Genomic DNA, 26,633 nt, shown 5'->3' with positions numbered 1-26,633 from the left:
GTGGAGCAGGACTTGTGGCCAAACTTGCAGCAAACAGTCTATTCAGACAGAGACTCTACAAAACAATAGCAAAAAGAACCCATGACCAAAACTGCAGCAAAGTTTCCACGGAAAAAACGGTAGGATCATTTCACCAGAAAAATGCAATGAGCGGAGGATAGCTACATAACACAAATTATGTGCATAAAATTAATCCCAGTCACTTACTGCAGGGTGGTCTCCAGGCATAGGAATAGGGGGAGGCCATTTAGCCCCTCGAGTCAGTGCTGCCATTCAATGAGATCATGGCTGATCTGCAAACTAACTCCACACATCTGTCATTGCCCCATATCACTTAATACCTTTGAATGACATAAATCTAGCAATCTCAGATCTAAAATTTACAATTGATCTAATATCAATTTCATTGATAGGAAGAACGCAAGAGACAATATAAAATAAAGTTCTAAAGGAGGTGCAGGAGCAGAGGGATCTAGGTGTATATGCTCATAAATCATTGAAGGTGGCAGGACAGGTTAAGAGAGCGGTTAATAGAGGATACAGTATCCTTTACTTTATTAATAGAGGCATCGAGTAGAAAAGCGAGGAAGTTATGTTAAACTTGTATAGAACACTGGTTTGGCCTGAACTGGAATATTGTGTCCGGTTCTGGGCACGACACTTTAGGCATTAGAGTGAGTACAGAAAAGATTCACGAGAATGGTTCCAGGGTTGAAGTCTTCAGTTACAGGAATAGATTAGAGAAGCTGGGGCTCCTTAAAGAAGAGACGGTTGAGAGGATATTTGATAGAGGTGTTCAAAATCATGAGGGGTCTGGACAGGGTAGGTAAGGAAAAACTGTTCCCATTGGTGGAAGGATCGAGAACAAGAGGGCACAGATTTAAGGTGATTGGCAAAAGAAGCAATGGCAACACGAGGAAAAACTTTTTCATGCAGCGTGTGGTTAAGACTGGAATGCACTGTCTGAGTGTGTGTTGGAGGCAGGTTCAGTTGAGGAATGCAAGAGGGAATTGGTCTGTTATCTGAAAGGGAAGAATTTGCAGGGCTATGGGGAGAAGGCGGGGGAGTGGTACTAGATAAATAGCTCTTTTGGATAGGCAGTGCAGACACGATGGGCCGAATGGCCACCTTCTGTGCTGTAACAGTTCTGTGAACTGAATTTAAATTCTCCAGCTCCCTTGATTGAATTTGATCACCTGGCTCTGGATTACTAGTGCAGTAACATAACCACTAAGCTACTGTGCTTAACAGTATGAGAATGGTGAGAATGTGGAAGGTGCCATGTATTTAAGGGGAAGCTAGATAAGCACATGATGGAGAAAGGTATAGAAGAATATCCTGTTAGGGTGAGATGAAGGCAGCTGGGAGGAGGCTCGTGTGGAGCACAGACATCAGCAAGGATTAACAGCCAAATGGCCTCTCTCTGTGCTGTAAATACTTTAATACTTTGTAAAAGGCAACAGGGAAACTGGCTGTATTGCAGCCTGTGCAATACGGTCACTGCTGTGTTACTGGGGAAATAGTGTTTACTTACATTCTCGACTTTACACAAATTGATCACATTGCCCTTGCTAGGGATCGTTCCTCTTTGAATTAAAATAACTCCCACTCTGCTGGTTTTACACTTTTCAGTGTGTGCACTAACAGTTATAAAACTACTTAACTGTAAAGAGAGCTTTACTACAGTATTAGCTAAAACAAGCACTTAAATAAAGCAGCTGAACCTCTTAACGAGTCTGTAACTCACTCCCGCGGCATCCATTATTTATCCGAATCCCTTGTTTAGATTCCAGCCTGTAACTCACACCCAGGTATCCATCAATGTTCCCTTTCCCCTGGCATATCGCAGACCATTGCACAGTTGAGGCACGAGCATACCCATTCTACCTGCCTCTGGAACATGTTTTTTTGGGCTATATATCTACTTTGAGTTTTTTTTTTCTAACATGTTAACTGTAATTTTTTTTTAAAAGACTTGCAGATAGTTAGCATTTGTTGCTAGAGCACACCTTTTAAAGCTGTCTGGCAATGCCTTAATTTAAAAATTCCCATGCTTCTGTTCAAATCCCTTCCTGGTCTCATCACCTCCCCATCTCTATAACCTCCTCCAACCTTATCCTCCTCTGCACTCTTAAAATTCTGCCCTCTCGCATCCTGGATTTCCTCCAACCCATCATTGGCAGCTGTGTCTTCAGCAGCCCAGACCCTAAGCTCTGCAGTTCACTCCCTAAACCTATCTGCCTCTCCACCTTTCTACCCTCCTTTTAAAACACTCTGCAAAAACCCACGGCTTTCAGTCACCTGTCCTGATGTAACATTTTGTGGCTCAGTGTCGTTTTGTTTGTTAACACTCCTGTAAAACACCATGGGGTGTTTTTCTATTTAAAGGTGCTATATAAATGCAAGTTGTTGTTCATATTGAAACTCTTTACCCAACACACCCAGATGGAGGAGACAAGTCCAAAGAGATTGAATAAAGATTCCAAAGGTTTGTTTGTTGTACAGTTTTGAGTGGGAGATTAAAGTCCACATGCAGTTGGGCGAATCAGAGAGGAACAGGACACAATAACCACTGCCCCTCCACCACCGTCATTTGAGTCGTCTATGCTTTGGGGAGATGCTTAGAAAATATTCACATGGATCCGCTGTCCTGAATAACTCACGTCAGTCCCAGAGCTGATTTGTTCTACATTTTATTAAACACAGTAGAACCATAAACAAATGTGAAAACAGCACACGCAAATGCAGCTTTACATAGCCTAGAGTAAGTTACAATCTGAAATCTAACTGAGGGGTTTAGGTAGTTTATATATAGAATAATGAATATCTGGGATTGAGTTACAGACTGGAATCTAGTCAAAGAGCTTGGGTGGTCAGTGACGAGGGGTCATAGATTTAAAGTGATTGGTAGAAACATTAGAGGGGAGATGAGGCAAAACCTTTTCACCCAGAGGGTGGTGATGTTCTGGAACTCACTGCCTGAAAGGGTAGTTGAGGCAGAGATCCTCAACTCATTCAAAAGGAGTCTGGATATGCACCTCAAGTGTCGTAAGCTGCAGGGCTACGGACCAAATGCTGGAAGTTGGGGTTAGAATAGGTGGATCGTTTTTCAGCCTTCACAGGCATGATGGGCCAAGTGGCCTCTTTCTGTGCCTTAAACTTCCTATGATTTATATTTAGAACAATGGATACCTGGGAGAGAGTTAGGAGCAGATCAAGTACTTGTTTTAAAGCTATAGTACATTAAGGATACAGTGGCATAGTGGTTATGCTAGTGGACTATTAATCCAGAGGCCTGGACTAATGATCGAGAGACATGAGTTCAAATCCCACCGAGGCAGCTGGGAAATTGAAATTCAGTTTAATTAAATAAATCTGGAATAAAAAGTTAGTGTCAGTAATGGTAACCATGAAATTACTGGATTGTTAAGAAAACCCATCTGGTTCAGTAATGTTCTTTTGAGAAGGAAATCTGCTGTCCTTACCTGGTGCTCAATATGTGACTCCAGACCCACAGCAATTTGGTTGACTCTTAAGTACCCTTGAAATGACCAAGTAAACCAGTTAGTTGTATTCACCATCTCCTTCTCAAGGGCAATCAGGCATGGGCAATAAACACCAGTGATGCCCACATCATGAATGAATAAAAAATGACTACAGTAAAGCCCACTTCACAGTTGAGTAGGTTTATTACTGTAAAGTTAGGTTCTGTGTTTTAAAATGGCAATGAATGTGCTGAAAACACATAAAACCAGCAGAGCAGAAGGAGTTGTTTCTGTGATAATTTAAAGGTTGAAGTGTCAGCCTTGGGAAAGTAAATAATTACTGCAAGTTTCAATGACTTCACTTCCAATTTCATCTTCCAAGGTGCAGCTTCTTATACTTGTACAAAAGCAGACACTCCGACAGAACTATTGGAGATACTGGGACAAGGAGTTAGTATTCATATCCATCTTCCTCCTGTAGATAGGGCCAGACCATGTGGTGTACATCAATTAGTTAATGTAGGTGACTAGAGATCACACATGGCACATTCCTAATGGCTCAGTCCCCTACCCTACAAAAAACATTAAAAAAAAAAATCTAAACTGACATGGATGGTGAGGGAGTGCTGCCCTGTCAGAGATGCCGTCTTTCAAGTGAAACGTTAAACCAAGGCCCCTGTCTGCCCTCTCAGGCAGACGTAATAGGTCCCAAGGCATTATTGCAAAGAGGAGTTCACCCCAATGTATTTAGCCCTCAAACAATATCACTAAAAAGAGATTTACTTGGTTATTATGACGTTGCCGTTTGTCGGAGCTTGCTGTGTGCAAATAGGCTGCCACATTTCCCATGTTACAAAGAATGCTTACACTTCAAACTTCACTGGCTGTCAAGCCCCCTCGGGGATGCCCTGAAAACAGCACTGGAATCCCACGAATGGGCCGAAGGGCCTGTTTCTGTGCTGTATAACTATGAATCTATGTCGATCTGGATTCTGCGCTCAAACCTCTGAAGTGACACTTCTTCCCCCAAGGTGAGTGCAATATTACTGAGCCGAAGCTAGCAAACCATATTTTAAGGCAGACCACACCACTTAGAGGCCACAGATTGGGGTTCCAATGCACTGTACCAACATGCTACACACAAAATTACAGGTTTATTTTAAGGGAAAGCTCATTTGCTACTGCAGCTGAAAATGCTGAACAGTTGGAAATTCTGTACTGATTGTAATTGGAGGTCAGGCTACAAACACAACATATGGTATAGTGAATCACTAAGTGTCCCTTTCAGTTCAATTGATATAGGAAGCAGTGTTTTTTTTTTAAATTAGTTGTTTGGGATGTGGGAAGTCCCTCTAGCCTATTTGATCTCATCCTTCCAGAATTCCAATCCTACTGTCTCCCAGTTAACACTTTCAAAAACAAAAGAACAGACAGGACCTCAGTTTAATGCCTCATCTTTCTGCAGCGGTTGAAAGTTGTCCAGGACACGAAGGGAACCTTTACTCTTCGTGGAATAGTACCACGGGATTTTTAAAACACATAACTGAACCAGGGGAACAGGCAGATAGTCTTATCCAGAAGTTCTGTACACCAAACAATACAACGCTCCCTCTGTACTGCAGTGTCGTCTGGATTATGTGCTCATGTCTTCATGTAGAACTCAAACCCACAATCTTCTGACTCCGTGCCACCAAATGAACTAGACTGACACACCCACTGAGGGAACACAGAGTAAATATAAACATGTACATAGCTTCCAAAGGGTAATTTCCACTTTGTTTTGAATGACATTTCCCCTCCTCTTTATAGAAAGGACTATGTATACAGCACAACAGCATTCATAACCTCATGGCACCCCACTATGATTCACAGCCAATGAAGATCTTTTGAAATATAGTTATTGTAGTAAAATAGGAAATCAGGCATCCAATTTGCACACAGCAAGGTCCCACAAACAGTAATGCCATAAGTAACCAGATAATCAGTTTCTGGTGGTATTGGTTGATGGATAAATTTTAGGATACTAGGAAAATTCATCTTGTTCAAGTGCCATGTGATCTTTTCATCCACCTGAACAGGGCAAGCAGGGCCTCATCTCTGAATGGCATCAGCTCCAACAGCCCAGCACTACTCCTGTACTGCACGGCTTGTGGACCTAGATTATGTCCTCAATTCTGTAGAGTGAGGCTTAGATCCACAAACCTCTGACTCAGATGCAAGCCTGCTACTATCTAAGCCAGGAGTTGGGGAATTGAATCAAGTTTCCAGGTGTGACACCACACATGTTAAATACAGAGTGAACCTCCCTCAACGATGTGTTTCAACTCCAGGCTCTTAAGAGGAGCCCTTACATTTTCTTTTAAAAAATGTCACTCCACTCCAATTTCCTTCAGATCAGTAGGACTGCAATAATTCAAAATGAGACAATGAAAGTTTGCGACAAGTGTTGGCTCAAGACATGTTTTACTAAGTAACAGATCAGAAGTCAATAATTACATCAGTCCAGTATGGTTACACAATATTGATAGCTTTTACAAAGTTATAAAACTGAGACTCATTCTAAAAAGATTATACATCGTTGGTTAAGGATGACGTGTTGACTAATACTCCTCCTCTCCCTCTTCATCACCCTCAAAGGAGTCAATGCCAACCTCTTCATAATCTTTCTCCAAGGCTGCCATGTCTTCACGGGCCTCCGAGAACTCCCCTTCCTCCATCCCCTCACCCACATACCAATGCACAAAGGCACGCTTGGCGTACATCAGATCAAACTTGTGATCGAGGCGAGCCCAGGCTTCAGCGATGGCCGTGGTGTTGCTCAGCATACACACAGCACGCTTCACCTTGGCCAAGTCCCCACCTGGTACTGCAGTGGGAGGCTGGTAGTTGATGCCAACCTTGAAACCAGTTGGGCACCAGTCAACAAACTGAATGCTGCGTTTGGTCTTGATGGCACCAATGGCAACATTGACATCTTTTGGCACCACATCACCCCGGTAGAGCAGACAGCAAGCCATGTATTTGCCATGGCGAGGGTCACACTTGACCATCTGATTGGCTGGCTCAAAGCAGGCATTGGTGATCTCGGCCACAGACAGTTGTTCATGGTAAGCTTTCTCAGCTGAGATCACAGGGGCATAGGTAGCTAGAGGGAAGTGGATACGGGGGTACGGAACCAAATTGGTCTGGAACTCCGTTAGATCAACATTCAAAGCACCGTCAAAGCGAAGGGAGGCAGTAATGGAGGATACAATCTGACTAATGAGTCGGTTAAGGTTGGTGTAGGTTGGGCGCTCAATGTCCAGGTTTCTGCGGCAGATATCATAGATGGCTTCATTGTCTACCATGAAGGCACAGTCTGAGTGCTCGAGGGTGGTGTGGGTTGTTAGAATTGAGTTGTAGGGTTCGACTACAGCTGTGGAGACCTGTGGAGCTGGGTAGATGGAAAACTCAAGCTTGGACTTCTTGCCAAAGTCAACAGAGAGACGTTCCATCAGCAGGGAAGTGAATCCAGAGCCAGTGCCTCCACCAAAGCTGTGAAACACAAGGAAACCCTGGAGTCCTGTGCACTGGTCAGCCTGTGGAAGAGATCATAAGTAGCAGTACCATCAGTCATAGCAAGGAATAGTAATTAACGATTATTGATGTACTTGTAGCTACTGCAGGAAGTGCTCACTAACCAGTTTACGGATCCTGTCTAAGACTGAATCAATCAGCTCCTTGCCGATGGTGTAGTGCCCACGGGCGTAGTTGTTGGCAGCATCTTCCTTCCCAGTGATGAGCTGCTCAGGGTGGTATAGCTGGCGATAGGTACCACTACGGATCTCATCTGGAATTCAGAACAGTAGGTGGAGGTCAGCTTACAATCCAATAACCTTGAACAGCTAACTGTACTCTCACCGGTGAGAAGACTGAAGGGAGACAATAAAAAGGTCTTCAAAAAAAAGGTCACAAAAAGGAAAAAAAGGTTGAAGTAAACTATTTAATTTGGACAATGAGCATTAGACTAGATAACACACGTTAAAGTGGCATAGTTAGCGATTGTGCTACTGAGCTAGTTACCCAGAGATCTTGACTGAAAAGGATTCAAACTCACTTGCTCTAGACTATCTTGGCAGTTTGAGGATTTGAGTAGTTTTATTTTTAAATGTGCAAATAAAAAGTGCCATAGGTACAACTGACCATCAAATTAATGGATTGTTGTAAAACCACAAAAATGATTCTATAGTGTCCCTTTAGGGAGGACGAGAGTCATCCTTACCCAGTCTGGCCCATATGATGTCAATCTCACACCAACATAGTTGCCCTTCTAGCCTAGCAATCCACCCCAGTTGTACCAAACCACAAGCAGTGGTTTAAAAATGTGTATCCCTACCTTCTCAAGGCAACTTTGGACGGGCAATAAATGCTCACATTCTGAGGATGAATAAAAAGCACACATAAAAAATGGCCTTGAGCAAATTTAGGGATTTAAAAAAAAAAAAAAATTCCACACACATAGCATAATGCGAATGAGGAACAGAGTCCCAGAGTAAATAGTTGACATGGGGTTAGTTAACACCTTGAAGATTATGCTTGGTCAAGGTCAGTTGAGGAGGATAATTGAGAGTTAGAGAGATATTAATGACACTGCTGGATTTATTTTCTTCTATGGGGAGGGGGAGGTAGTGGAAGGAACTTAGTGTTACTTAAAGTAGTGAATCAACATAGAATTACATATAGTCTACTGCACTAAGCAGCCTTTCAGCCCAATGGGTCTATGCGGGTGTTTGTGCTCCAGGTGAGCTTCTTCCCACCCTCCTTCATTCAACTTATCCTTCTCTTCCTTTATCCCTTGTGTTTATCTAGCTTCCCCTTAAAGGCATCTATGCTATTCACCTCAATCACTCCATGTACAGCGAGTTCTACATTCTCACCACTCTGGAAAGAAGTTTCTCCTGAATTCTCTACTGGATTTTTTAATGACAATCTTTTATTTATGGTTACTACTTCATAAAATTTTAAAGAGCTCTATCCCGGCCACTGCTCAGATTTTCTCTTTTCTAATAGAAACAAACAAACAAACAGTCTTAGCTTGTTCATTTCAGACCTAGGCTAAATCTGAGCTAGGCCACTCCTAGTGACTGCTTCAAGCACTGTAATTGCAGAGGTCCAGAGCCATTTACACATCTGGGAAGAGAACACAAGGATTAGCCAAGCTCAATCAGCAGAATACAAACCGATCACAGTGGGCTCCAGATCCACAAACACAGCTCTGGGTACGTGTTTGCCAGCTCCCGTCTGGCTGAAGAACGTGGTGTAGGAGTCATCCCCGCCTCCAAGGGACTTGTCGCCCATCATCTGTCCATCAGGCTGGATGCCATGCTCCAGACAGTACAGCTCCCAACAGGCATTGCCCATCTGGACACCAGCCTGGCCAACATGGATGGAGATACACTCACGCTGGGAATAAGCAGGAAACATCACAACTCAATTAGACATGAAAAAGGGACAAGAAGAAATGAACAGAACAACCTTGCCCCTGAAATTACATCAGCCATTTCTTTTACACAAAATGGTAGTTTACTATTTACTCACTGCCATTACATTCCTCACCTTTCTTTAGAAATTATAGCAGCCCTACACTCTGTTCTCCCTGTTCAGTCCAAGTTCTGGTCTCCCACGGCAACAGGTGCTGCCAGTGGAGGGGCTGATCAGAGGGAAAGAGCACAGCCCGATCCCACCAAGATGAATCAATAAATGCATCCCCTTATGGGGAAAAATGTCAAATACTTCATGAATGGAGGTGTCCACCCAGACTCCGATTGTAAGATGCTTAAAACTGTGAAATGAACAATGTACTACTGGAAACTAAACATAGCCCAAGAGAGAAGAAAAAAACAGCTCAAAGGACTGGAAACATGACACTACTTTGCTAAGTTATAAATACACAGCTTGATAGCTAGTTATTACGCAGTTCATTTACATTGAGGAAAACCACTGTCCTTTCAACTTTTGCTGTCTATACACAGAGAGCTTGTTAGAAGGTTATAGGTTTATTACCACATTACACAATTTAATCTTGCAGTCCACCTGTCCCTTGATTTAAAAAGTCTCTTGCTCATGGCCATATCCCTCCACGGTCTCGCCCCTATCAGTATCTAACGTCCTCCAGACCTACAACCCCGAGATCCCTGCATTTCTCCAATTCTGGCCTCTTGCACATCCCCCACCTCCTCCGGTCCACTATTGATGGCTGTGCTTTCAGCCGTCAGTATCCCAAGCTCTGGAATTCCAATCCCAAGCCTCTCCACCCCTTCAAGACTTTGCTTAAATGCCACATTTGGTCAACTGTTACAACATCTCCTTTAACTCTGTTAATTTTTTATTTGATTACACAACCATGAAGCACATTGGGGCATTTTACTACATTAAAAAAAGAGGTTATATAAATACAAGTTATGTAATCTATGCTATCACTTCAGCGCATTACGAAGGGAGTGCTGCATTGTTGAAGCTATTGTCCTCTAGTCAAATACATGAAACGGAATCAGTCGGTTCAGGTTGATGTAAAAAACCCCATAACGCCATTTGAAGAGGACGGGAGTTCTCCTTATATCCTGGCCAACACTTACCCTTCACTACCATCACCAGAAATTAAGTGACCATTTATTTGGTTTTGTAGGACCTTACGGTTCACAAATTGGGAGGTGTTGTCAACAGTGCTATCAAGTGGCACTTACTCAAACACCTGCTCACTGATGCTCAGTTTGGGTTCCGCCAGAGCCACTCAGCTCCTGACCTCATTACAGCCTTGGTCCAAACATGCTGAACTCCAGAGGTGAGGGGAGAGTGATTGCCTTTGGCATCAAGGCAGCATTTGACCAAGTAAGGCATCAAAGAGTCCTAGCAAAACTGGAGTCAATGGGAATTGGGGAAGACGCTCCACTGGTTGGAGTCATACCTAGCACAAAGGAAGATGGTTGTGGTTGTTGGAGACCAATGTTACAGAATTGCCATTTTTTTTTGTGTAAAACTTGGGAATCTATATTTCTAAAAACTAAAAAAGGATTTCATGGATATTGAAACATCTGGAGATAGCTGAACTTTATGGATTTTTTTTTTTAAAAAAAGGAAAGTCAACAAGAGGTTCCTGGCTTCAACCAGTAAACAAATACTAGAAACCAGATGATTTCAAGTAAACACCACAGGTGGGTTGACTTATGAGCAGACCTTTGATGTGACAAGCGAGAATATATGATTAGCATGAGACTTGCTTGGAAAAGTGGTTTCATTTTGAACTGACTAAAGCAGGTAGGCAATTGGAATTTGAGATGGACCTGCCAGGAGTTCAGAAGAAAACTATTGCCTCTCTTTGAAGAATACCTGCTTTGAAAGGCAAAAGCTTGTATGAAGTGGTACTCTTGCCTCCTGTATTTTAAGAAACACTGAATATTCACAGAAACCTTGCATCTTTAAAAAAAAATTGTATCAAATGTGTGAGAACTGACTTGTTGCTGCACACTTGATGGAAGACCTATCTGAAGCCTTCTGCAGTTGAATTTCTTCGAACGCCTACCCAAAACAGACTATTCATCAACCTCGCCTGGAAAGACTCCTAATGGCCGTCAACTATTCGACTTTGGGACACCTTGTGAATCCAAAGGACTTCCTTCCATTTCTTTTCAGTAAAAAAAAAATTATTTTTTTATTCCTTCTATTTCTTCATAACAGCTGTGAACAAAAATCCCTTTTTCCCCCCCCCCAAGTTAATCGTTTTTTGTATGCATGTGTGTGTGTGTGTGTGTGTGTGTGTGAGAGAGAGAGAGAGAGGGCTAGGATAATAATAAAGGGCTTTAATATTTCAATTCGCGTTCATATTTACTTCATTATTGGTAAAGATGTGGTTTTAGAATAAATGGATAATGTTCTTGTTTATTAAAGAAACCTGGTTAGTGTACTTTATTCTGGGGACAAAGTATGTAATCGGCTGTTTTGGTAAGTGGGAAATTTTATTGAGATGTGACTTATGGAGAAGTGGGACTGAATTAACAGTGTACTCCTCGCACCTCGGTCGTAACACCAATCATCTCAGCCCCAGAACATTGCTGCAGGAGTTCCTCAGGGTGTTATCCTCGGCCCAACCATCTTCAGCTACTTCAATGACCTTCTCTCCATCATAACAAAAATTGTGAACTGAGAGGAGGACAGTATAGAACTTCAAGAGGACATAGACAAGCTGATGGAATGGGCGGACAAGTGGCAGATGAAGTTCAGTGCAGAGAAATGCGAAGTCATTCATTTTGGTAGCAAGGGGTGCAAGAACAGAGGGACCTGGGTGTATATGTGCCTAAGTCACTGAAAGTGGCAGGACAGGTTGGAAAGTGCAGTTAGTAAAGCATACAGTATCCTGGGCTTTATTAATAGAGAGTACAAGAGAAAGTTATGTTGAACTTGTGTAAGACTTTAGTTCAGCCTCAACTGGAGTATTGCATCCAGTTCTGGGCACCACACTTTAGGAAAGACGTGAAGGCGTTGGAGAGTGTACAGAAAAGATTCACGAGAATGGTTCCAAGTATGAGGAACTTCAGGTAGGAGGACAGATCAGAGAGTTGGAACAGTTTTCCTTGGAGAAGAGGATATTTGATAGAGGTATTGAAAATCATGGGGGTTCTGGACAGAGGAAAGCTGTTCCCACTCATGAAAGGATTGAAAACGAGAGGGCACAGATTAAAAATGATTGGCAAAAAACGCAAAAGCAACATGAAGAAAAACTTCACACATCGAGTGGTTGGATCTGCACTGTGTTATGACCAAGGGGGGAGAACTGCAGTGTTAGTTCAGTCTCACTTCTCCACGGGTCACCGCACAATGAATTTTCCCACCTACCGAAGAATAGCCAATTAGAAACTCTATTTGTGTCCTACAATAAAGCACACCAAACCAGCTTTCTTTAAATAACATTAAATATTTATTAGAAAAAATAATAAGTCTTAGCTACTGATGAGATAAATCTATATATATGAAAAGCTCCTTATTTCCCGAGCCCTCATTCACACATTCAAAAAAAAAGTTAACTGGGGGAAAAAAGGATTCTCGTTTACAGCTGTTTCATATGAATAAAAGGAATAAAATAATTCACTTTGTCACATTCCAGTAGGAAATTCTTTGGTTGGGTGAAATATCCCAGAGTCAAATGGTCAGATGTCACTCTGTCTCTCCAGGCAAGGTTGATGAACAGTCTGTGATGGGTAGGTGTTCAAGGCAATTCGGCTACAGAAGGCATCATAGGTCTTTCAGCAGGGGTGCAGCAACAGGTCTGCTTAGGACTGACAGTAGCAATACAGCAGCAGAAGCTTTCTTCAAGTTCCAGGATTTCCCAAACACAGGAGAAAACAGGAACCACACTGGATGCAGGAATTCTTCAGAGACAGGAGGCAACAGGAATCAAATACAGGATTTCTTTTCAAGAGATGCAGGTTTCCTTTACAGAGTCTTCAAGCATGTCATGTCTAGGTTTCAAATACCTGCTCTTTGTGTCCAACTCACTAGTTTTTAAAAAAAGGGTCCAAGGTGAAAGTCAACCTTCCTGAGCCAGTCACATGACCAGACACAGTGTCTCCTCTGTCATTCAAAGTGTTGCTCTGAGGAGGTTAAAAACCCTCTGGCTGGCTTCCTTGGAACCTCTTGCTTTTCCTATTCTTGTACAAAAAGTCATAGAACAATTAGGGCACAGAAGGAGGAGGCCGTCAGCCCATCGTATCCATGCAGGCTGAAAAAACTGGCCACCCAGTCTAATCCCACCTACCAGCACCTGGTCCATAGCCCTGCAGGTTACAGCACTTCAGGTGCATGTCCAGGTACCTTTTAAAAGAGTTGAGGGTTTCTGCCTCCACCACCATTCCTGGCAGTGAATTCCAGATACCCACCACCCTCTGGGTGAAAAAGTTTTCCTCATGTCCCCTCTAATCCTTCTACCAATCACCTTAAATCTGACCCCCCCCCCCTCCCCCACCCCCAGGGGAAACAGGTCCATACTGTCCACTCTATCTAGGCCCCTGATAATTTTGTGCACCTCAATTAAGTCACCCCTCAACCTCCTCAATTCCAGCGAAAACAACCCTAGCCTATCCAATCTTTCCTCATAGCTGCAACTTTCAAGCCCTGGCAACATTCTTGTAAATCTCCTCTGTACTCTCTCCAGAGCAATTATGTCCTTTCTCAAATGTGGTGACCAGAACTGTAGGCATTACTCAGCTATGGCCCAACCCGCATTTTATACAGTTCCAGCATCACATCCCCTGCTTTTGTATTCGATACCTCGGTCAATAAAGGAAAGCATTCCATATGCCTTCTTCACCGCTCTATCTATCTGTCCTGCCACCTTCAGGGACCTGTGGACATTAACTCCAAGGTCTCTCACTTCTACCCCTCTCAATATCCTCCCATTTATCAAAATTAACGTCCAAAAATTTCAGCTATTTACAGGTGTCCATGTCCACTGAAAATCCCTTTTTCAGTTTTTTTACAATACACAGAATTCTAAGATTTTAGGACAAAAATAAATCTCTTGTAACAACTTTAATGATTCTGTGATAAAGGTCAGAAGAGGGGATGTTCACTGATGATTGCACAATATTGCACCATTCGCGACGTCTCAGATACTGAAACAGTCTGTATCCATATGCAACAAGACCTGGACAATGTTCAGGCTTGGGCTGATGTGTGGCGTGAATGTAACTTGCTACTTAAGTGCCAGGCAATGACCATCTCCAACAAAAGAGAATCCAACCAATCTGCATTACCAGTGTTGAATCCCCCACTATCAAAATCTTGGGGGTTTCCACTGACCAGAAACTGAACTGGAGCGGTCACATAAATGCTTTGGCTACAAGAGCAGGTCAGAGGCTAGGAATCCTGCGGTGAGTAACTCACCTCCCGACTCCCCAAAGCCTGTCCACCATCTACAAAGGCACAAGTCAGGAGTGTGATGGAATACTCTCCACTTGTCTGGACGGGTGCAGCTCCAGCAATATTTGAGAAGCTCAACACCATCCAGGACAAAACAGCCCACTTGATAGGCATCCCATCCACAACCTTCAATATTCAGTCCCTCCTGACTTGCACACAGTGGCAGCAGTGTGTGCCATCTACAAAGATGCACTGCAGTAACTCACCAAGGCTGCTTTGACAACACCTTCCAAACCTGTGACTTCTACTACCTAGAAGAACAAGGGCAGCAGCTGCATGGAACACCACCACCTGCAAATTCCCCTCCGCGTCACACACCATCCTGACTTGGAACTATATCGCCGTTCCTTCACTGTCGCTGGGTCAAAATCCTGGAACTCCCTTCCTAACAGCACTGTGGATGCACCTGCACCACATGCACTGCAGCGGTTCAATAAGGCAGCTCACCACCACCTTCTCAAGGGCAATTAGGGATGGGCAATAAATGCAGACCTAGCCCACATCCTAGAAATTAGTTTTTTTTTTAAAAGGGGAATTTGCAGGTGGTGTTTGCATGCAGCTGCTGCCCTTGTCCTGTCAGGTCATGGCTGCTGCTTTAACTTAGCAATCATCCCTGCGTCTCATAACTCCTTTGCATGTTAGGCAAAGAGAGGCAGTGGTGTGCTCCAAACCTGCTGTGCAAGAGTCCAATGGGGAGTGAAGTACAAGGAGTTTTGGTGGAAGAGCATGTGGGTTGAAGTACGTCAGCACAAACCAGTGGTTTTACTTCAGGATTGCTAGCAGCTGAGCCCAGAAAATGTATTTTCCATCCTGGGAGACTCCTGTACAATTCTGAAACTCTCACAGCTATTGGTCAATTGAAAATTTCGTTATGGTGGTCAATAGATTTTTGATGGGTAAGGAACATGGAACTAAGGCAGATAAAAGGTGTAGATATACAGATCAGGCGTAATCTAATTGAACGATGAGGCAGGCTCAAATTATTAAAGGGTGGCCTTCTGTTCCTAATCTGGTGAGGGCGGTGGGGAGGGGTTGGCAACCTTAGACTGGGAATGATTCATTACAGGGCCCTGTAATGAAACAACAAAAAAAGGAAACATATGGGAATGTGAAAGTGAAGGATATTCTGTGCAATTCTGGTCGCCACACTACCAGAAGGACGTGGAGGCTTTGGAGAGGGTACAGAAGAAGTTTACCAGGATGTTGCCTGGTCTGGAGAGCATTAGCTATGAGGAGAGGTTGGATAAACTCGGATTGTTTTCACCGGAATGGTGGAGGGGCGACATGATGGAGGTTTACAAAGTTATGAGCGGCATGGACAGAGTGGATAGTCAGAAGCTTTTTCCCAGGGTGGAAGAGTCACTTACTAGGGGGCATAGGTTTAAGGTGAGAGGGGCAAAGTTTAGAGGGGATGTGCGAGGCAAGTTTTTTTACACAGAGGGTGGTGAGTGCCTTGAACTTGCTGCTGGGGGAGGTGGTGGAAGCAGGTACGATAGCGACGTTTAAGAGGCATCTTGACAAATACATGAATAGGATGGGAATAGAGGGATACGGTCCCTGGAAGTGCAGAAGGTTTTAGTTTAGGCAGGCATCAAGATCGGCGCAGGCTTGGAGGGCCGAATGGCCTGTTCCTGTGCTGTACTGTTCTTTGTTCCTTGATATCATAGCAGTGTAGAAAGGATTTGTAGATGACTGATTCTGAAATTGTGACCAGACCCTTCTGCCATATAGATACTAGCTATACTATTGGAGAGTGGTGGTCAGGAGAGGGAGGACAAAAAAGGTAAAGTCCACCTGCCCTAATTATCTGCTCAGCTACCCACTGAAGACTTTACGGTCATGGAGGCGCCAACCCTCCAGAATTGTCCTGATGTCTCCAGATAATCTCCAGGCCACTGCTGCAAAAACAAAACCCAGGAGAAAAATCATAAGGCCATCAGAAAAAGCTTTATTTCCTCTATTTTCTTTTGTGAAAAAAAAATTGATGGGGAAAAAATTGATTGCATAATTCTTGACTGTCAATCAGATAAAGAAACCTCTGTTCACTTTGCAATTGGCATGGGAAGGCGGAGCACGTGATGATGGACAGGTCAATTGACCAATGATGAGAGTGCGGGGATGGGACAGTTGGTCATGTGATCAATCCTGGACTCGGTCCAAGCAGAGTTGGCAGCTCTAGCACAGAACTACACAGAGGAGCTACATACCAGCTCCCCAAGGCCCAAAACTTTGTTCACCTTTTTGTTAGCACAAATTGTTTAATGATTAACAGCTATAGTAATTCATGGCTAGTCAGCTCCACTGGGCATGCAATGCCCTTGCTGCTAACCTGCTTTAATGACCTGGAAAATGTGGGAGAAAATATGTAAATAAAACATTAAATAAAAAGGTCAAAAGGATTCTGTGTAACATGGGTAAGAAACGTGCATTCAACTGCTTACATCCAAGTGGATGAAAGACAGACTTGCATTTATATAGCACCTTTCATGACCGCAGGACATCCCAAAGTGCTTCACAGCCAACAAATTACTTTTGAAATATAGTCACTTTGTATGGAAGGAAAAGTGGCAACCAGTTTGCACACAGCAAGATCCCACAAACAGCCATGTGTTAACGATCACATATTCTGTTTTTCACAACGTTGGTTGAGGGATAAACAAACATTGGCCAGGATACAGGTGAGAACTCCACTACTCCTCTTCAAAATAGTACCATGGATCTTTTCCATCCACCCGAGAGGGCCTCACTTTAATGTCACATCTGATAAATGGCACCTCCAACAGGTGCAGCATTCCCCCAGCACTGGCAGCATTGGCCTAGCCGTGCTCGAGCATCTGGAGTAGGATTTAAACCCATGACCTTCTAACTCAAGAGGCAAGTGCGCTATCCGCTGAGCCACAGCTCACACCCTCACCTGCCCTTGACATTCAACATCAAGGCAAAAGTCAGGAGTGTGATGGAATACTCTCCACTTGCCTGGATGGGTGCAGCTCCAACACACAAGAAGCTCGACACCATCCAGGACAAAGCAGCCCGCTTGATTGGCACCCCATCCACAAACATTCACTCCCTCCACCACCGACGCACAGTGGCAGCAGTGTGTACCATCTACAAGATGCACTGCAGCAATGCACCAAGGCTCCTTCAACAGCACTTTCCAAACCTACAACCTCTACCACCTAAAAGAACAAGGGCAGCAGATGCATGGGAACACCATCACCTGCAAGTTCCCCTTCAAGTCACACACCATCCTGACTTGGAACTATATCGCCGTTCCTTCACTGTCGTGGGTCAAAATCCTGAAAGTCTCTACCTTACAGCACTCTGGGTATACCTAGACCACATCACTACAGCCGATCAAGAAGACAGCTCACCACCACCTTCTCGAAAGCAATTAATTAGGGATGGGCAATGAATATTGTCCTAGCCAGCGATGCCCACATCCCATGAATTAATAAAAAAATGGCTGCAGCTCAGAATTTTGCAACCTTCAGGAACATGCTGTGTAAGGAGCCTTCATGGTGCCATTTAGTGAAAAAGTTAAAGATCACAGGAACAACCTTAGGGAGTGAAAATACAGGCTTGGAAACACCTGCTTTTGGAAGCCTGCTGTAGCAGTTTGACTCATTGCTCATGAGAGTTTGCAGTCACCCTACCATGTGGCAACACTTCAGCCCTGCCCAAGCCCCTCAATCACTTTGATGACTCCTTTCTCCACCCACCTCCCCTAATCCAGAAAGAAAATTCAATCACAGGATAATCGGAGGGAATGTACAGTGTTGGGTGTAACTAGACCCAGAGCAGCTGCACCAACAGGCTGAGGACACTCCTTTGGAAAACTTGTTCATCAGCTGCTGCTCACGAGGCAATAAACAAAAATTCTGCTGACAGAAATATCACATGAACTTGCTGCCGCCCCTCCCCCTCTGCTGGTTCCCAATCGTTATTCTGGGACTGCAAGACTCACTTTCTCCTCCAACATGAGGTCTTCAACGACCTTGTTCTGGCTCAGCAAGGAACCCAAAAAAAAAGAAACTAAAGTCTTACTTTTTAAATTAAGTAATGAAGTCCAGTTTCTTTTTTTAAAAAAAAAACCCTCATACCTACAGCCGTGGCTCCATTAAGTTAGTCGTAGCTCAGCGGGTAGCACTCTTACCCAAGTCAGAATGCTGTAGGTTCAAGATCCTCCCTCCAGAAACTGGAGCACAAAATCCAGGCCAACACTTCCAGTGCCAGTACTGAGGGAGAGCTGCAGTGTTGGAAATGCCATCCTTCAGATGTTAAGTGGCAAGTTACATTCGCGCCACACAAGTACCAGGCAATGACCATCTCCAACAAGAGAAAATCCAACCATCTTCCCTTCACATTCAATGGCATTACCATCGCTGAATCCCCCACCAACATCCTAGGAGCTACCATTGATCAGAAACTGAACTGGAGTAGCCATATAAATACTGTGGCTATAAGAGCAGGTCAGAGGCCGGGTATCCTGCAGTGAATAACTCACCTCCCGACTCCCCAAAGCCTGTCCACCATCTACAAGGCCCAAGTCAGGAGTGTGATGGAAAACTCTCCACTTGCCTGGATGGGTGCAGCACCAACAACACTCAAGAAGCTCGACACCATCCAGGCCAAAGCAGCCCACTTCGTTGGCACCCCATCCACACCTTCAACATTCACTCCCTCCACCACCGACGCACGGCAGCAGCAGTGTGTACCATCTACAAGATGCACTGCAGCAACTCACCAATGCTCCTTCGACAGCACCTTCCAAACCCACAACCTCTCCCACCTAGAAAGAGAAGGGCAGCAGATGCATGGGAACACCACCGCCTGCAAGTTCCCCCTCTAAGCCACACACCATCCTGACTTAGAACTATATCACTGTCACTGGGTCAAGATCCTGGAACTCCCTTTGTATACTGCACTGTGGGTGTACCTAAAACACATGGACTGCAGCGGTTCAAGAAGGCAACTCACCACCACCTTCAAGGGCAATTGGGGATGGGCAATAAATGCTGGCTGAGCCAGCGACACCCACATCCCGCGAAAGAATACAAAAAAAAAATCCCATCTACCCCCTTAGGTGGATGTAAAAGATCCCATGGCACAATTTCAAAGAGCAGGTCTGCACCCCCTGGTCATGACCAATATTTATCCCTGAACCAAGATCATTAAAAACAGATGATCTGGTCATTTATCACATTGCTGGTTGAAACTTGCTGTGCAAAAATTAGCTGTAATGTAGGAAACGCAGCAGCGATGACACTTAAAAAAATAATAATTTATCGGCTGTAAAGTGCTTTGCAATGTCCAAGGTCATGAAAGCTGCTATATAAATGCAGGACCTTCCTTTTGTCTTCCTTACAAGGACTGACCTCTATTTCCCGAGCTGTGGTGTACAACTACACATGGCTCCAGCCAAACAAGCCATCAGTGAAGCCTTCACATTTACACCCACCCCCCCCCTCCCCACCCACATCTCAGGTGCTATTTGACATTCTCAGTGCAAGAAGCTAGGGAGACAACCTGTTCCCAGGCCATTGTCAACAGAGCTCGCTTCTGGAGGTGTCCGAGAGCCAGTCCTCATGACCAGCACAATGAGGAAAGACTTTCCTTCCTCTTAACATGCTCTTCAAACTAAATGTAAAGCTGACAGGAGGATAAAGAAAGAACTTGCATAAAAATATATAGCTCCTTCCACAACCTCAGGATGTCTCAAAGCGCTTTACAGCCAATAAAGTACTTTTGAAGTGTCACTGTTGTAATGTAGGAAATGCAACAGCCAATTTGCACACAGCAAGCTCCCACAAAACAGCAATGTGATAATGGCCAGATAATCTGCTTTAGTGACATTGATTGAGAAGTAAACACTGGGAAGGTCACAGGTGAGATGCTCCCTGCTCTTCTGAGATAGTACCATGGGATCTTGTACATCCAGCTGAGAGGGCGGATGGGGCCTTGTTCTAGCATTTCATTTGAAAGACAGCACCTATGACAGTGCCACACTCCCTCCGTACTGCACTGGGAATGTCGGCCTAGATTTTATGCTCATTTCTTCGGAGTGAGACATGAACAGAAGGACAGGCAAGTGTACTGGGGTTCGCACTGAATCTTCAATCGGTAGCTCTCCCACTGGGTCAGAGCTTCAATTGCTGATGACTCACTTACTAAATTAATACACGATATTCTGTGTTCACAACAGATTGACTAAGATCATGAAATCATTCTCACCAACAGACTTGGTAACCAGGTCAAGCGCTGCTTACCAATGATGCTTCAATAGGTAGTTGCGCCCCTCGGGTATCCAAAACAAGGAGGCATAATCTTCAAAATTAGAATAAGTTCAGTTAAACATGAAATCAGAAGCACTTTCTGCACCTAAAAGCTGGGAGAAATCTGCAACTCTTTCTCTGCTGAAAAACAGCTGAGAGTCGACTGACATTTTAAGAATATGACAGATTTTTTTTTGGGCAAAGGGTATCAAGGAATGGGGAGCAAAAGAGGATAGGTGGAGTTAAGATACAGATCAGCCATGACCTAACTGAATGGCATTTGAAGGGCTGAACAGTCTCCTCCTGTTCCCAAGTACTAACAGAAGACAAAAGGATGATTTCATAAGAAACAGGCAAAGTGCTTTTAAGGAAGGACTGTAGAGTTACCTCCAAACAAAACTCCCTTGTGTTCACTGTTGACATAATAAATTCTCACTCTTTAATAGGATGGTGAGCTCGGAGGTGGCCAGTTCGGAGGCACCGTCTCAAGTTTGCTGAGACAATCTCGCTGCCTGCGTGTGGACTCGGGACCCCCATTTGATCCCGACGTAGGGGTCCCAAAGGCCGTGGAGAAGTCCAGCCCTTCTTTTGCAGAGCTGGGTGGCAGTCTACAGTATTCCATTCAACAGAAAGTATATTAAACCATGTTTTTTTTTTTTAAAAAAGCACTCATTCCATGTAAGCCTTGATACTGGATGAAAAGTGGATTTAGATGGACAGCAGGAAGAATTTGTCCAGACAAGCAGGAATCAAGCCTTTGCAATAGTCTTCCATATTGGATAGTGGAGGGCGAAAAATCTTCCAATTGATCACGATTCAGCTGGATACTGTGATGGGAGGGAGGACTGTCACTCTGAAAGAATGAGCCACATCCTCATCTGTATTTATCTCATCTTCCTGTTTATACTCTTTAAAAATCAGAAAGCACGGGGTTTTTAATGTTTAGGAATGTCCTTTCCAAATAACAAGTCTCCAAACATCTGGTGAAGCAAGTTTGAGCAAAACTCTATAGAATTAGTGTTGGGTGGAACTGGGCCAAATCCAATTTAAGCCACCCACACCCCAAGGCACTGTCGACAAGGTGTATGCTATTTCACAGAATCTTACAGCACAGGAGGCCATTCAGCCCATCATGTCTGTGCCAGCTGTTTGAAAGAACTATCCAATTAGTCCCACTCCCCTGCAAATCTCACCTTTTCAAATATTTATCCAATTCCCTTTTGAAAGTTATTAATGAATCTGCTTCTACCACCCTTTCAGGCAGCGCATTCCAGATAGAGTCAGAGAGAGATACAGCACCGAAACAGGCCCTTCAGCCCAGAGTCTGCACTGACCATCAACCACCCATTTATACTAATCCTACATTAATCCCATGTTTCCCTCTCACATCCCCACAATTCTCCTACCACCTACCTACACTAGGAGCAATTTTTAAAAAAAAAACAATGGCCAATTTACCTATCAACCCACAAGTCTTTGGCATGTGGGAGGAAACCCACAGTCACAGGGAGAACTTTCAAACGCCACACAGGCAGTACCCAGAACCAAACCTGGGTCACTAGAGCTGTGAGGCTGTGGTGCTAACCACTGTGCCACAACAAGATCACAATATTTAGTGTATGTTTTTCTCATGTACCATTCCATTTACAAATCAAAGCCTGCTTTCTGCTCTCATTTCTGCACAGAGTCCTTTCCAAATCTGCCTCAATCATACCTTTATAGGCTAAAATTTAGTTCTTTCTCACAGCTCCTTCTTTTAATGAGACCAGTTTTGGCTGCCTCAGATTCAAAAACTCTTCATACCATTATTGACCTTTAAGCACTCACTATAAAAAAAAACTACAGCAAGTTTACAGTTGCCACTTTTAGCTTCAGGTTTTTCATCTGTATGGTGTGCAGTTTCATTGTTTCAGCTGTTTCATTATCCCTGAAGTACCCTGTACTCACTGGATATTGGCTCCCATCCGGTCTAGTAATGCCTCTGCTTTAATCATCTCATTATGGTGTTCAAATTCCTCCATGGCCTCACACCTCCCTATCTCTAATCTCCTCCAATCCTCTGGTAACTCTCCAGCTCCATCAATTCTGGCCTCTTGAGCATCCCCCACTTTCTCCACTCCACCCTCAGCAGACACACCTTCAGTTACCTCGCCCTCAAGCTCAAATTCCCTCCTGGAACCTCTCCAGTGCTCTCCGCTTCTTAAAATCTGCCTTTCACCCAAACTTTTGGTCACCTGTCCTAATGTTTCCTTCTTTGGGTCGGTGTCAAGAAGGCACCGGTGAAGCACCTTGTGACATCATACTATTGAAAAAAGGTGCTATATAAATGCAAAAATAAAAGCAAAATACTGTGGCTGCTGGAAATCTGAAATAAAAATAGAAAGTGCTGGAAATACGCAGCAGATCTGGCAGCATCTGTGGAGAGAGAAATTCTTTAGAGTAATATCCGACTCGAAACGTTAACTCTGTTGATATATTAATGAAAGATGTTGTTGATGGTAAAACCATTGGAAAATGAAGCTGCCCAAAGTCTCCACTTTCTGACTGACTCCTATTGTTGTCAACAGCTGATCGAAGTCCTGACTATTAGTAAAGGACTGAACTGCGTGACATAGCTGGCGCATTTAGTACGGTTTAATTGCCTCCTTTGTAATTGATAACGAAAAATGGTCAGTGCTGTTTGCCCAATTCAGGGCTCTGTACACTAAAAGGTAGCAGACAGGTACAAAAAAAAAATTTAAAGAGGTTAATGGAATATTGACCTCTGTCAAGGGCATTGGAATATAAAAAGGGAAGAATTGATGATACAGTTGTGCAAAGCTCTAATTAGATCACGTGGAGTAACTGTGTTCAGTTCCAGACATTGCACTTCAGGAAGAATATATTGGCATTCGAGAGTGCGCAGTGCAGATTCACCAGAATGATACTGGTGCTAAGAGGGTTAAATTAGGAGGGTAGGTTGTATAGACTAAATTTGTATTCCCTCGCGTATAGACGATTAAAGGATGATGAAATGGAGGTGTTTAAGATGATTAAAAAAGTTGATAGGCGTCGAGAAAGAAAGAAATAATTTCCTCTGGTTTCCTTTTATTCCACCCATCCCCCCCCCCCCCCCAACCCCCACTCCCTTGCATAATGTCAACACATTCTGCAAAACAAGATTCTGCACAGATAAATTTAGGCCGCCTGCCCTGCCCACACTGGTTTCCATGTCAACCAGTCAGTCCTCAAGGTTTCCTGTGAGTCAGGCTGCTAAAACAAAAGCGCATGACATCACAGCTCGAGAGCCAGAGTTGAGAACCCTGGAATCATTTAGGAATCGATTAGATGCAATGATGGAGGGTCCTTTCCCTGGATGGGTGAATTAAGAAAGGCTGAATGGCCTTCATCTGGAAGGCACAGTCTAAAAAAGCTGGTGGAATCAGATTCAAGAGTAACTTTCAAAAGGGAGTTGGATAAACATTTGAAAAAAAGGGAAAGAAATTGCAGGCTATTGGTTGGGGGGGGGGGTGGGGTAAGAAACAAAAGGGCAAAGTTCTTTCATGGAACCTGCACAATGGACTGAATCATTCTAATGATCCTAAATATTTTCCGAATGAAGTCACTCCCAGAACTTCTTGAGGTTGATTATCTCCTGCCGTCAGCCCTTGTTCTTGGCAACAACATGGGTGAACAGTGGCATGAAAAATCAGTGCGACTTGCACCCCACCCAGAATGTGGTGGTGGGGGGTATGGAGGTGGGGGGCAGGGTGGTGCTCCCAGTGTGATCCTGGAGAGGATCTCAGAATTAGACAGTCAGTGCTTCCCACCCGAAACAGCCTTATTTAACTAATCAGGTCCAAGTCCAACGCAAGACACCAACGCAATTCTAATGTGGCAACAGGTGATAGGGGGGCATACAACACCTGCCCGTTGGTCGCTGGCATGGAGTGGACTACCCAGCTGTACTGCTAGCCCCACAAAAATAGATGCTCTTGTCATAAAATATTGACACCTCCCACACTCCCCTGATAACACTGAACCCGCCACCCCCTTCCCCCCACCCAACAGGAAATGCCAACTCGCTCCCTGGGACCCAAGCTCCACAAACACTGACCCACTCCCGGGAATACCACCCACATCCCTGCAAATACCATAGTCCTGGGGACCCCCAGCTGTTATTGCCTAGCCTCCCAGTCCCAGGTCCATCCTGTCGTTGCTCAATTTCGTGTGCACATTGTGCACTCACCCAGCCCCAGATGGGCATGGTGCCCATTGTATAGAGGAACGTCCTGAGGTCGCAAAAAGTGCTATATAAATGCAAGTTCAATTTTTTTTTAGGTTAAAAAAAAAGTTGCTTGTGAGATTCAACTGATGAGAAAGGATTATTGACCCAGGATATACAATGAATAATCTCATTAGAATAAAGCAATTTGCAAACACAGGAAGATTACGCTTTTTAAAAACAAACAACCATAAATCGAACTGTAGCGTTTCATTCTAAGCAATGGTGAAGGGACAGAGCAGATGGTAATATAAAAGAGGAACGACCTTGCAGTAATGAGGAAGTAGTGAGTGACACAAACAACTGTAATACTAGGAGATTATTTCTGCAGAGCCCAATATGGATCAAGTCTACAGCGCCAAGCTTATGGACTAGTTGTTTTCAAAGCTATGTTTACACCCCTTGTAATTATTGACACACTCCTGGAGCTGCTCTGCAAATACAGACAAATACCCCAGGGCAGAGGCCCCTGTGAATGCTGATGCAATTCTGTCTGGACTTCTAAAAGGACATGTAACTGCTGGGAAAGGAACATACGAAAATGGTGGCAGCAAGTACAGGAGTAATGTGCTGATGAAGTAACAACTTGTATCTACATAGCAGGTTTAATATAGAAAATGACCCAGTGCTCTTCATTACCAATGGATACCCAACCACAGAGAGATGGTAGGCAAGATTTGAACGTTTAGTCAAAAAGATGAGTTTTAGACAGACAGACAGACAAGATGGGCCTGGGAGTGAGTTGGAGACTGAGAGCTGAGGCAGGTGAAGGCTGTACCATCACTGATGAGGCACAAAGGTAAGGGCGAAATACACACCAGGCCAGAGCTAAAGATGTCAAAGGATGTTGCAGGGTGTGGAAGGCTACCAAGATATGGTGGGGAAAGACCATGGCAGCATTTGAAGAAGGGTGTTGTGGATTTAGAATTTGAGGAGTTAGGGGACAGGGACTTGGGGTGTAGATCAACAGGCAGCACTCAGTGCAGGCCAGGATACTGGCAAGTCAAAAAAAAAAGAGAGAAATACAGACAAAATTCTAGAGATACTGAAAGACAGACTTGCATTTATATAGCACCTGTCACAACCTCAGCGTGTCTTTAAGTGCTTTATAGCTAATGAAGTACTTTATTAGAGTTGAGTTGCCAAGCACAGAAAGCTGGCAAGGAGTCTGGTCCACCAGCCAATTATATCAGGATTGTAGGGAGCACATCCACAAAATGTGCACCTAGTGGGGTGAAGCTCCCCACTGGCACTTAATTCGTAACAAATTAACCCCAAATGTCTTAGCTGACCAACCCCGCCCCCCCCTCTCCCCCCACCCCGCACACAACCTTAGCAAGGTCCTCAGATGCCAGTCTCAAAGCCTACACAGTATCACAGTGTCAAGAAGCACACAAAGCTATCAGATATAGTGGAGTAGATCAGGGTGTGTTTTATTATACAGACATTCCAAGGCACATTAAACTCAATCTTGCAGAATGGAAGTTCTTACCTCAGAATTCTAATGGCCAGCAAACGGAACACATTAATCTGAGCAATCTCACAGTGGAAGGCAAGTACAGGGAACTCAAATAGCAGTGATACCGGAGCTTAGAATGTTAAATTAGGAGAACAGATTGCATAAACGTGACTTGTATTCCTTAGAGTTTAGAAGGTTGA

The 26,633-nt window shown here is 44.0% G+C and overlaps 2 protein-coding genes across 3 annotated transcripts in view; one reads left to right on the top strand and one right to left on the bottom strand.

Moving 5' to 3' along the window:
* Positions 1-21,465, top strand: part of stk16 (serine/threonine kinase 16) — a 64,529-nt gene extending 43,064 nt beyond the window's left edge. For both annotated transcript variants that reach the window (XR_010975291.1, XR_010975290.1), the window contains one exon: positions 21,157-21,465. The gene's annotated coding sequence lies outside the window, so the exon portion shown is untranslated. The remainder of the gene's footprint in view (positions 1-21,156) is intronic.
* The window catches only part of LOC137371854 (tubulin alpha chain), a 28,155-nt gene continuing 7,453 nt past the window's right edge, over positions 5,932-26,633 (bottom strand). Inside the window, exons 2-4 of the mRNA XM_068034805.1 lie at positions 8,705-8,927; positions 7,166-7,314; positions 5,932-7,063 (exon numbers count right to left, since the gene is read on the bottom strand). Coding sequence (XP_067890906.1) covers positions 6,086-7,063; positions 7,166-7,314; positions 8,705-8,927 — 1,350 coding nt within the window. The 3' untranslated portion in view covers positions 5,932-6,085. The remainder of the gene's footprint in view (positions 7,064-7,165; positions 7,315-8,704; positions 8,928-26,633) is intronic.

The sequence above is a fragment of the Heterodontus francisci genome, chromosome 7 (genome assembly GCF_036365525.1).
Source record: "Heterodontus francisci isolate sHetFra1 chromosome 7, sHetFra1.hap1, whole genome shotgun sequence".
Taxonomy (NCBI): domain Eukaryota; kingdom Metazoa; phylum Chordata; class Chondrichthyes; order Heterodontiformes; family Heterodontidae; genus Heterodontus; species Heterodontus francisci.
The sequence above is the reverse complement of the archived record's forward strand: the minus strand, read 5'-3'. Positions and strand labels throughout refer to the sequence as shown.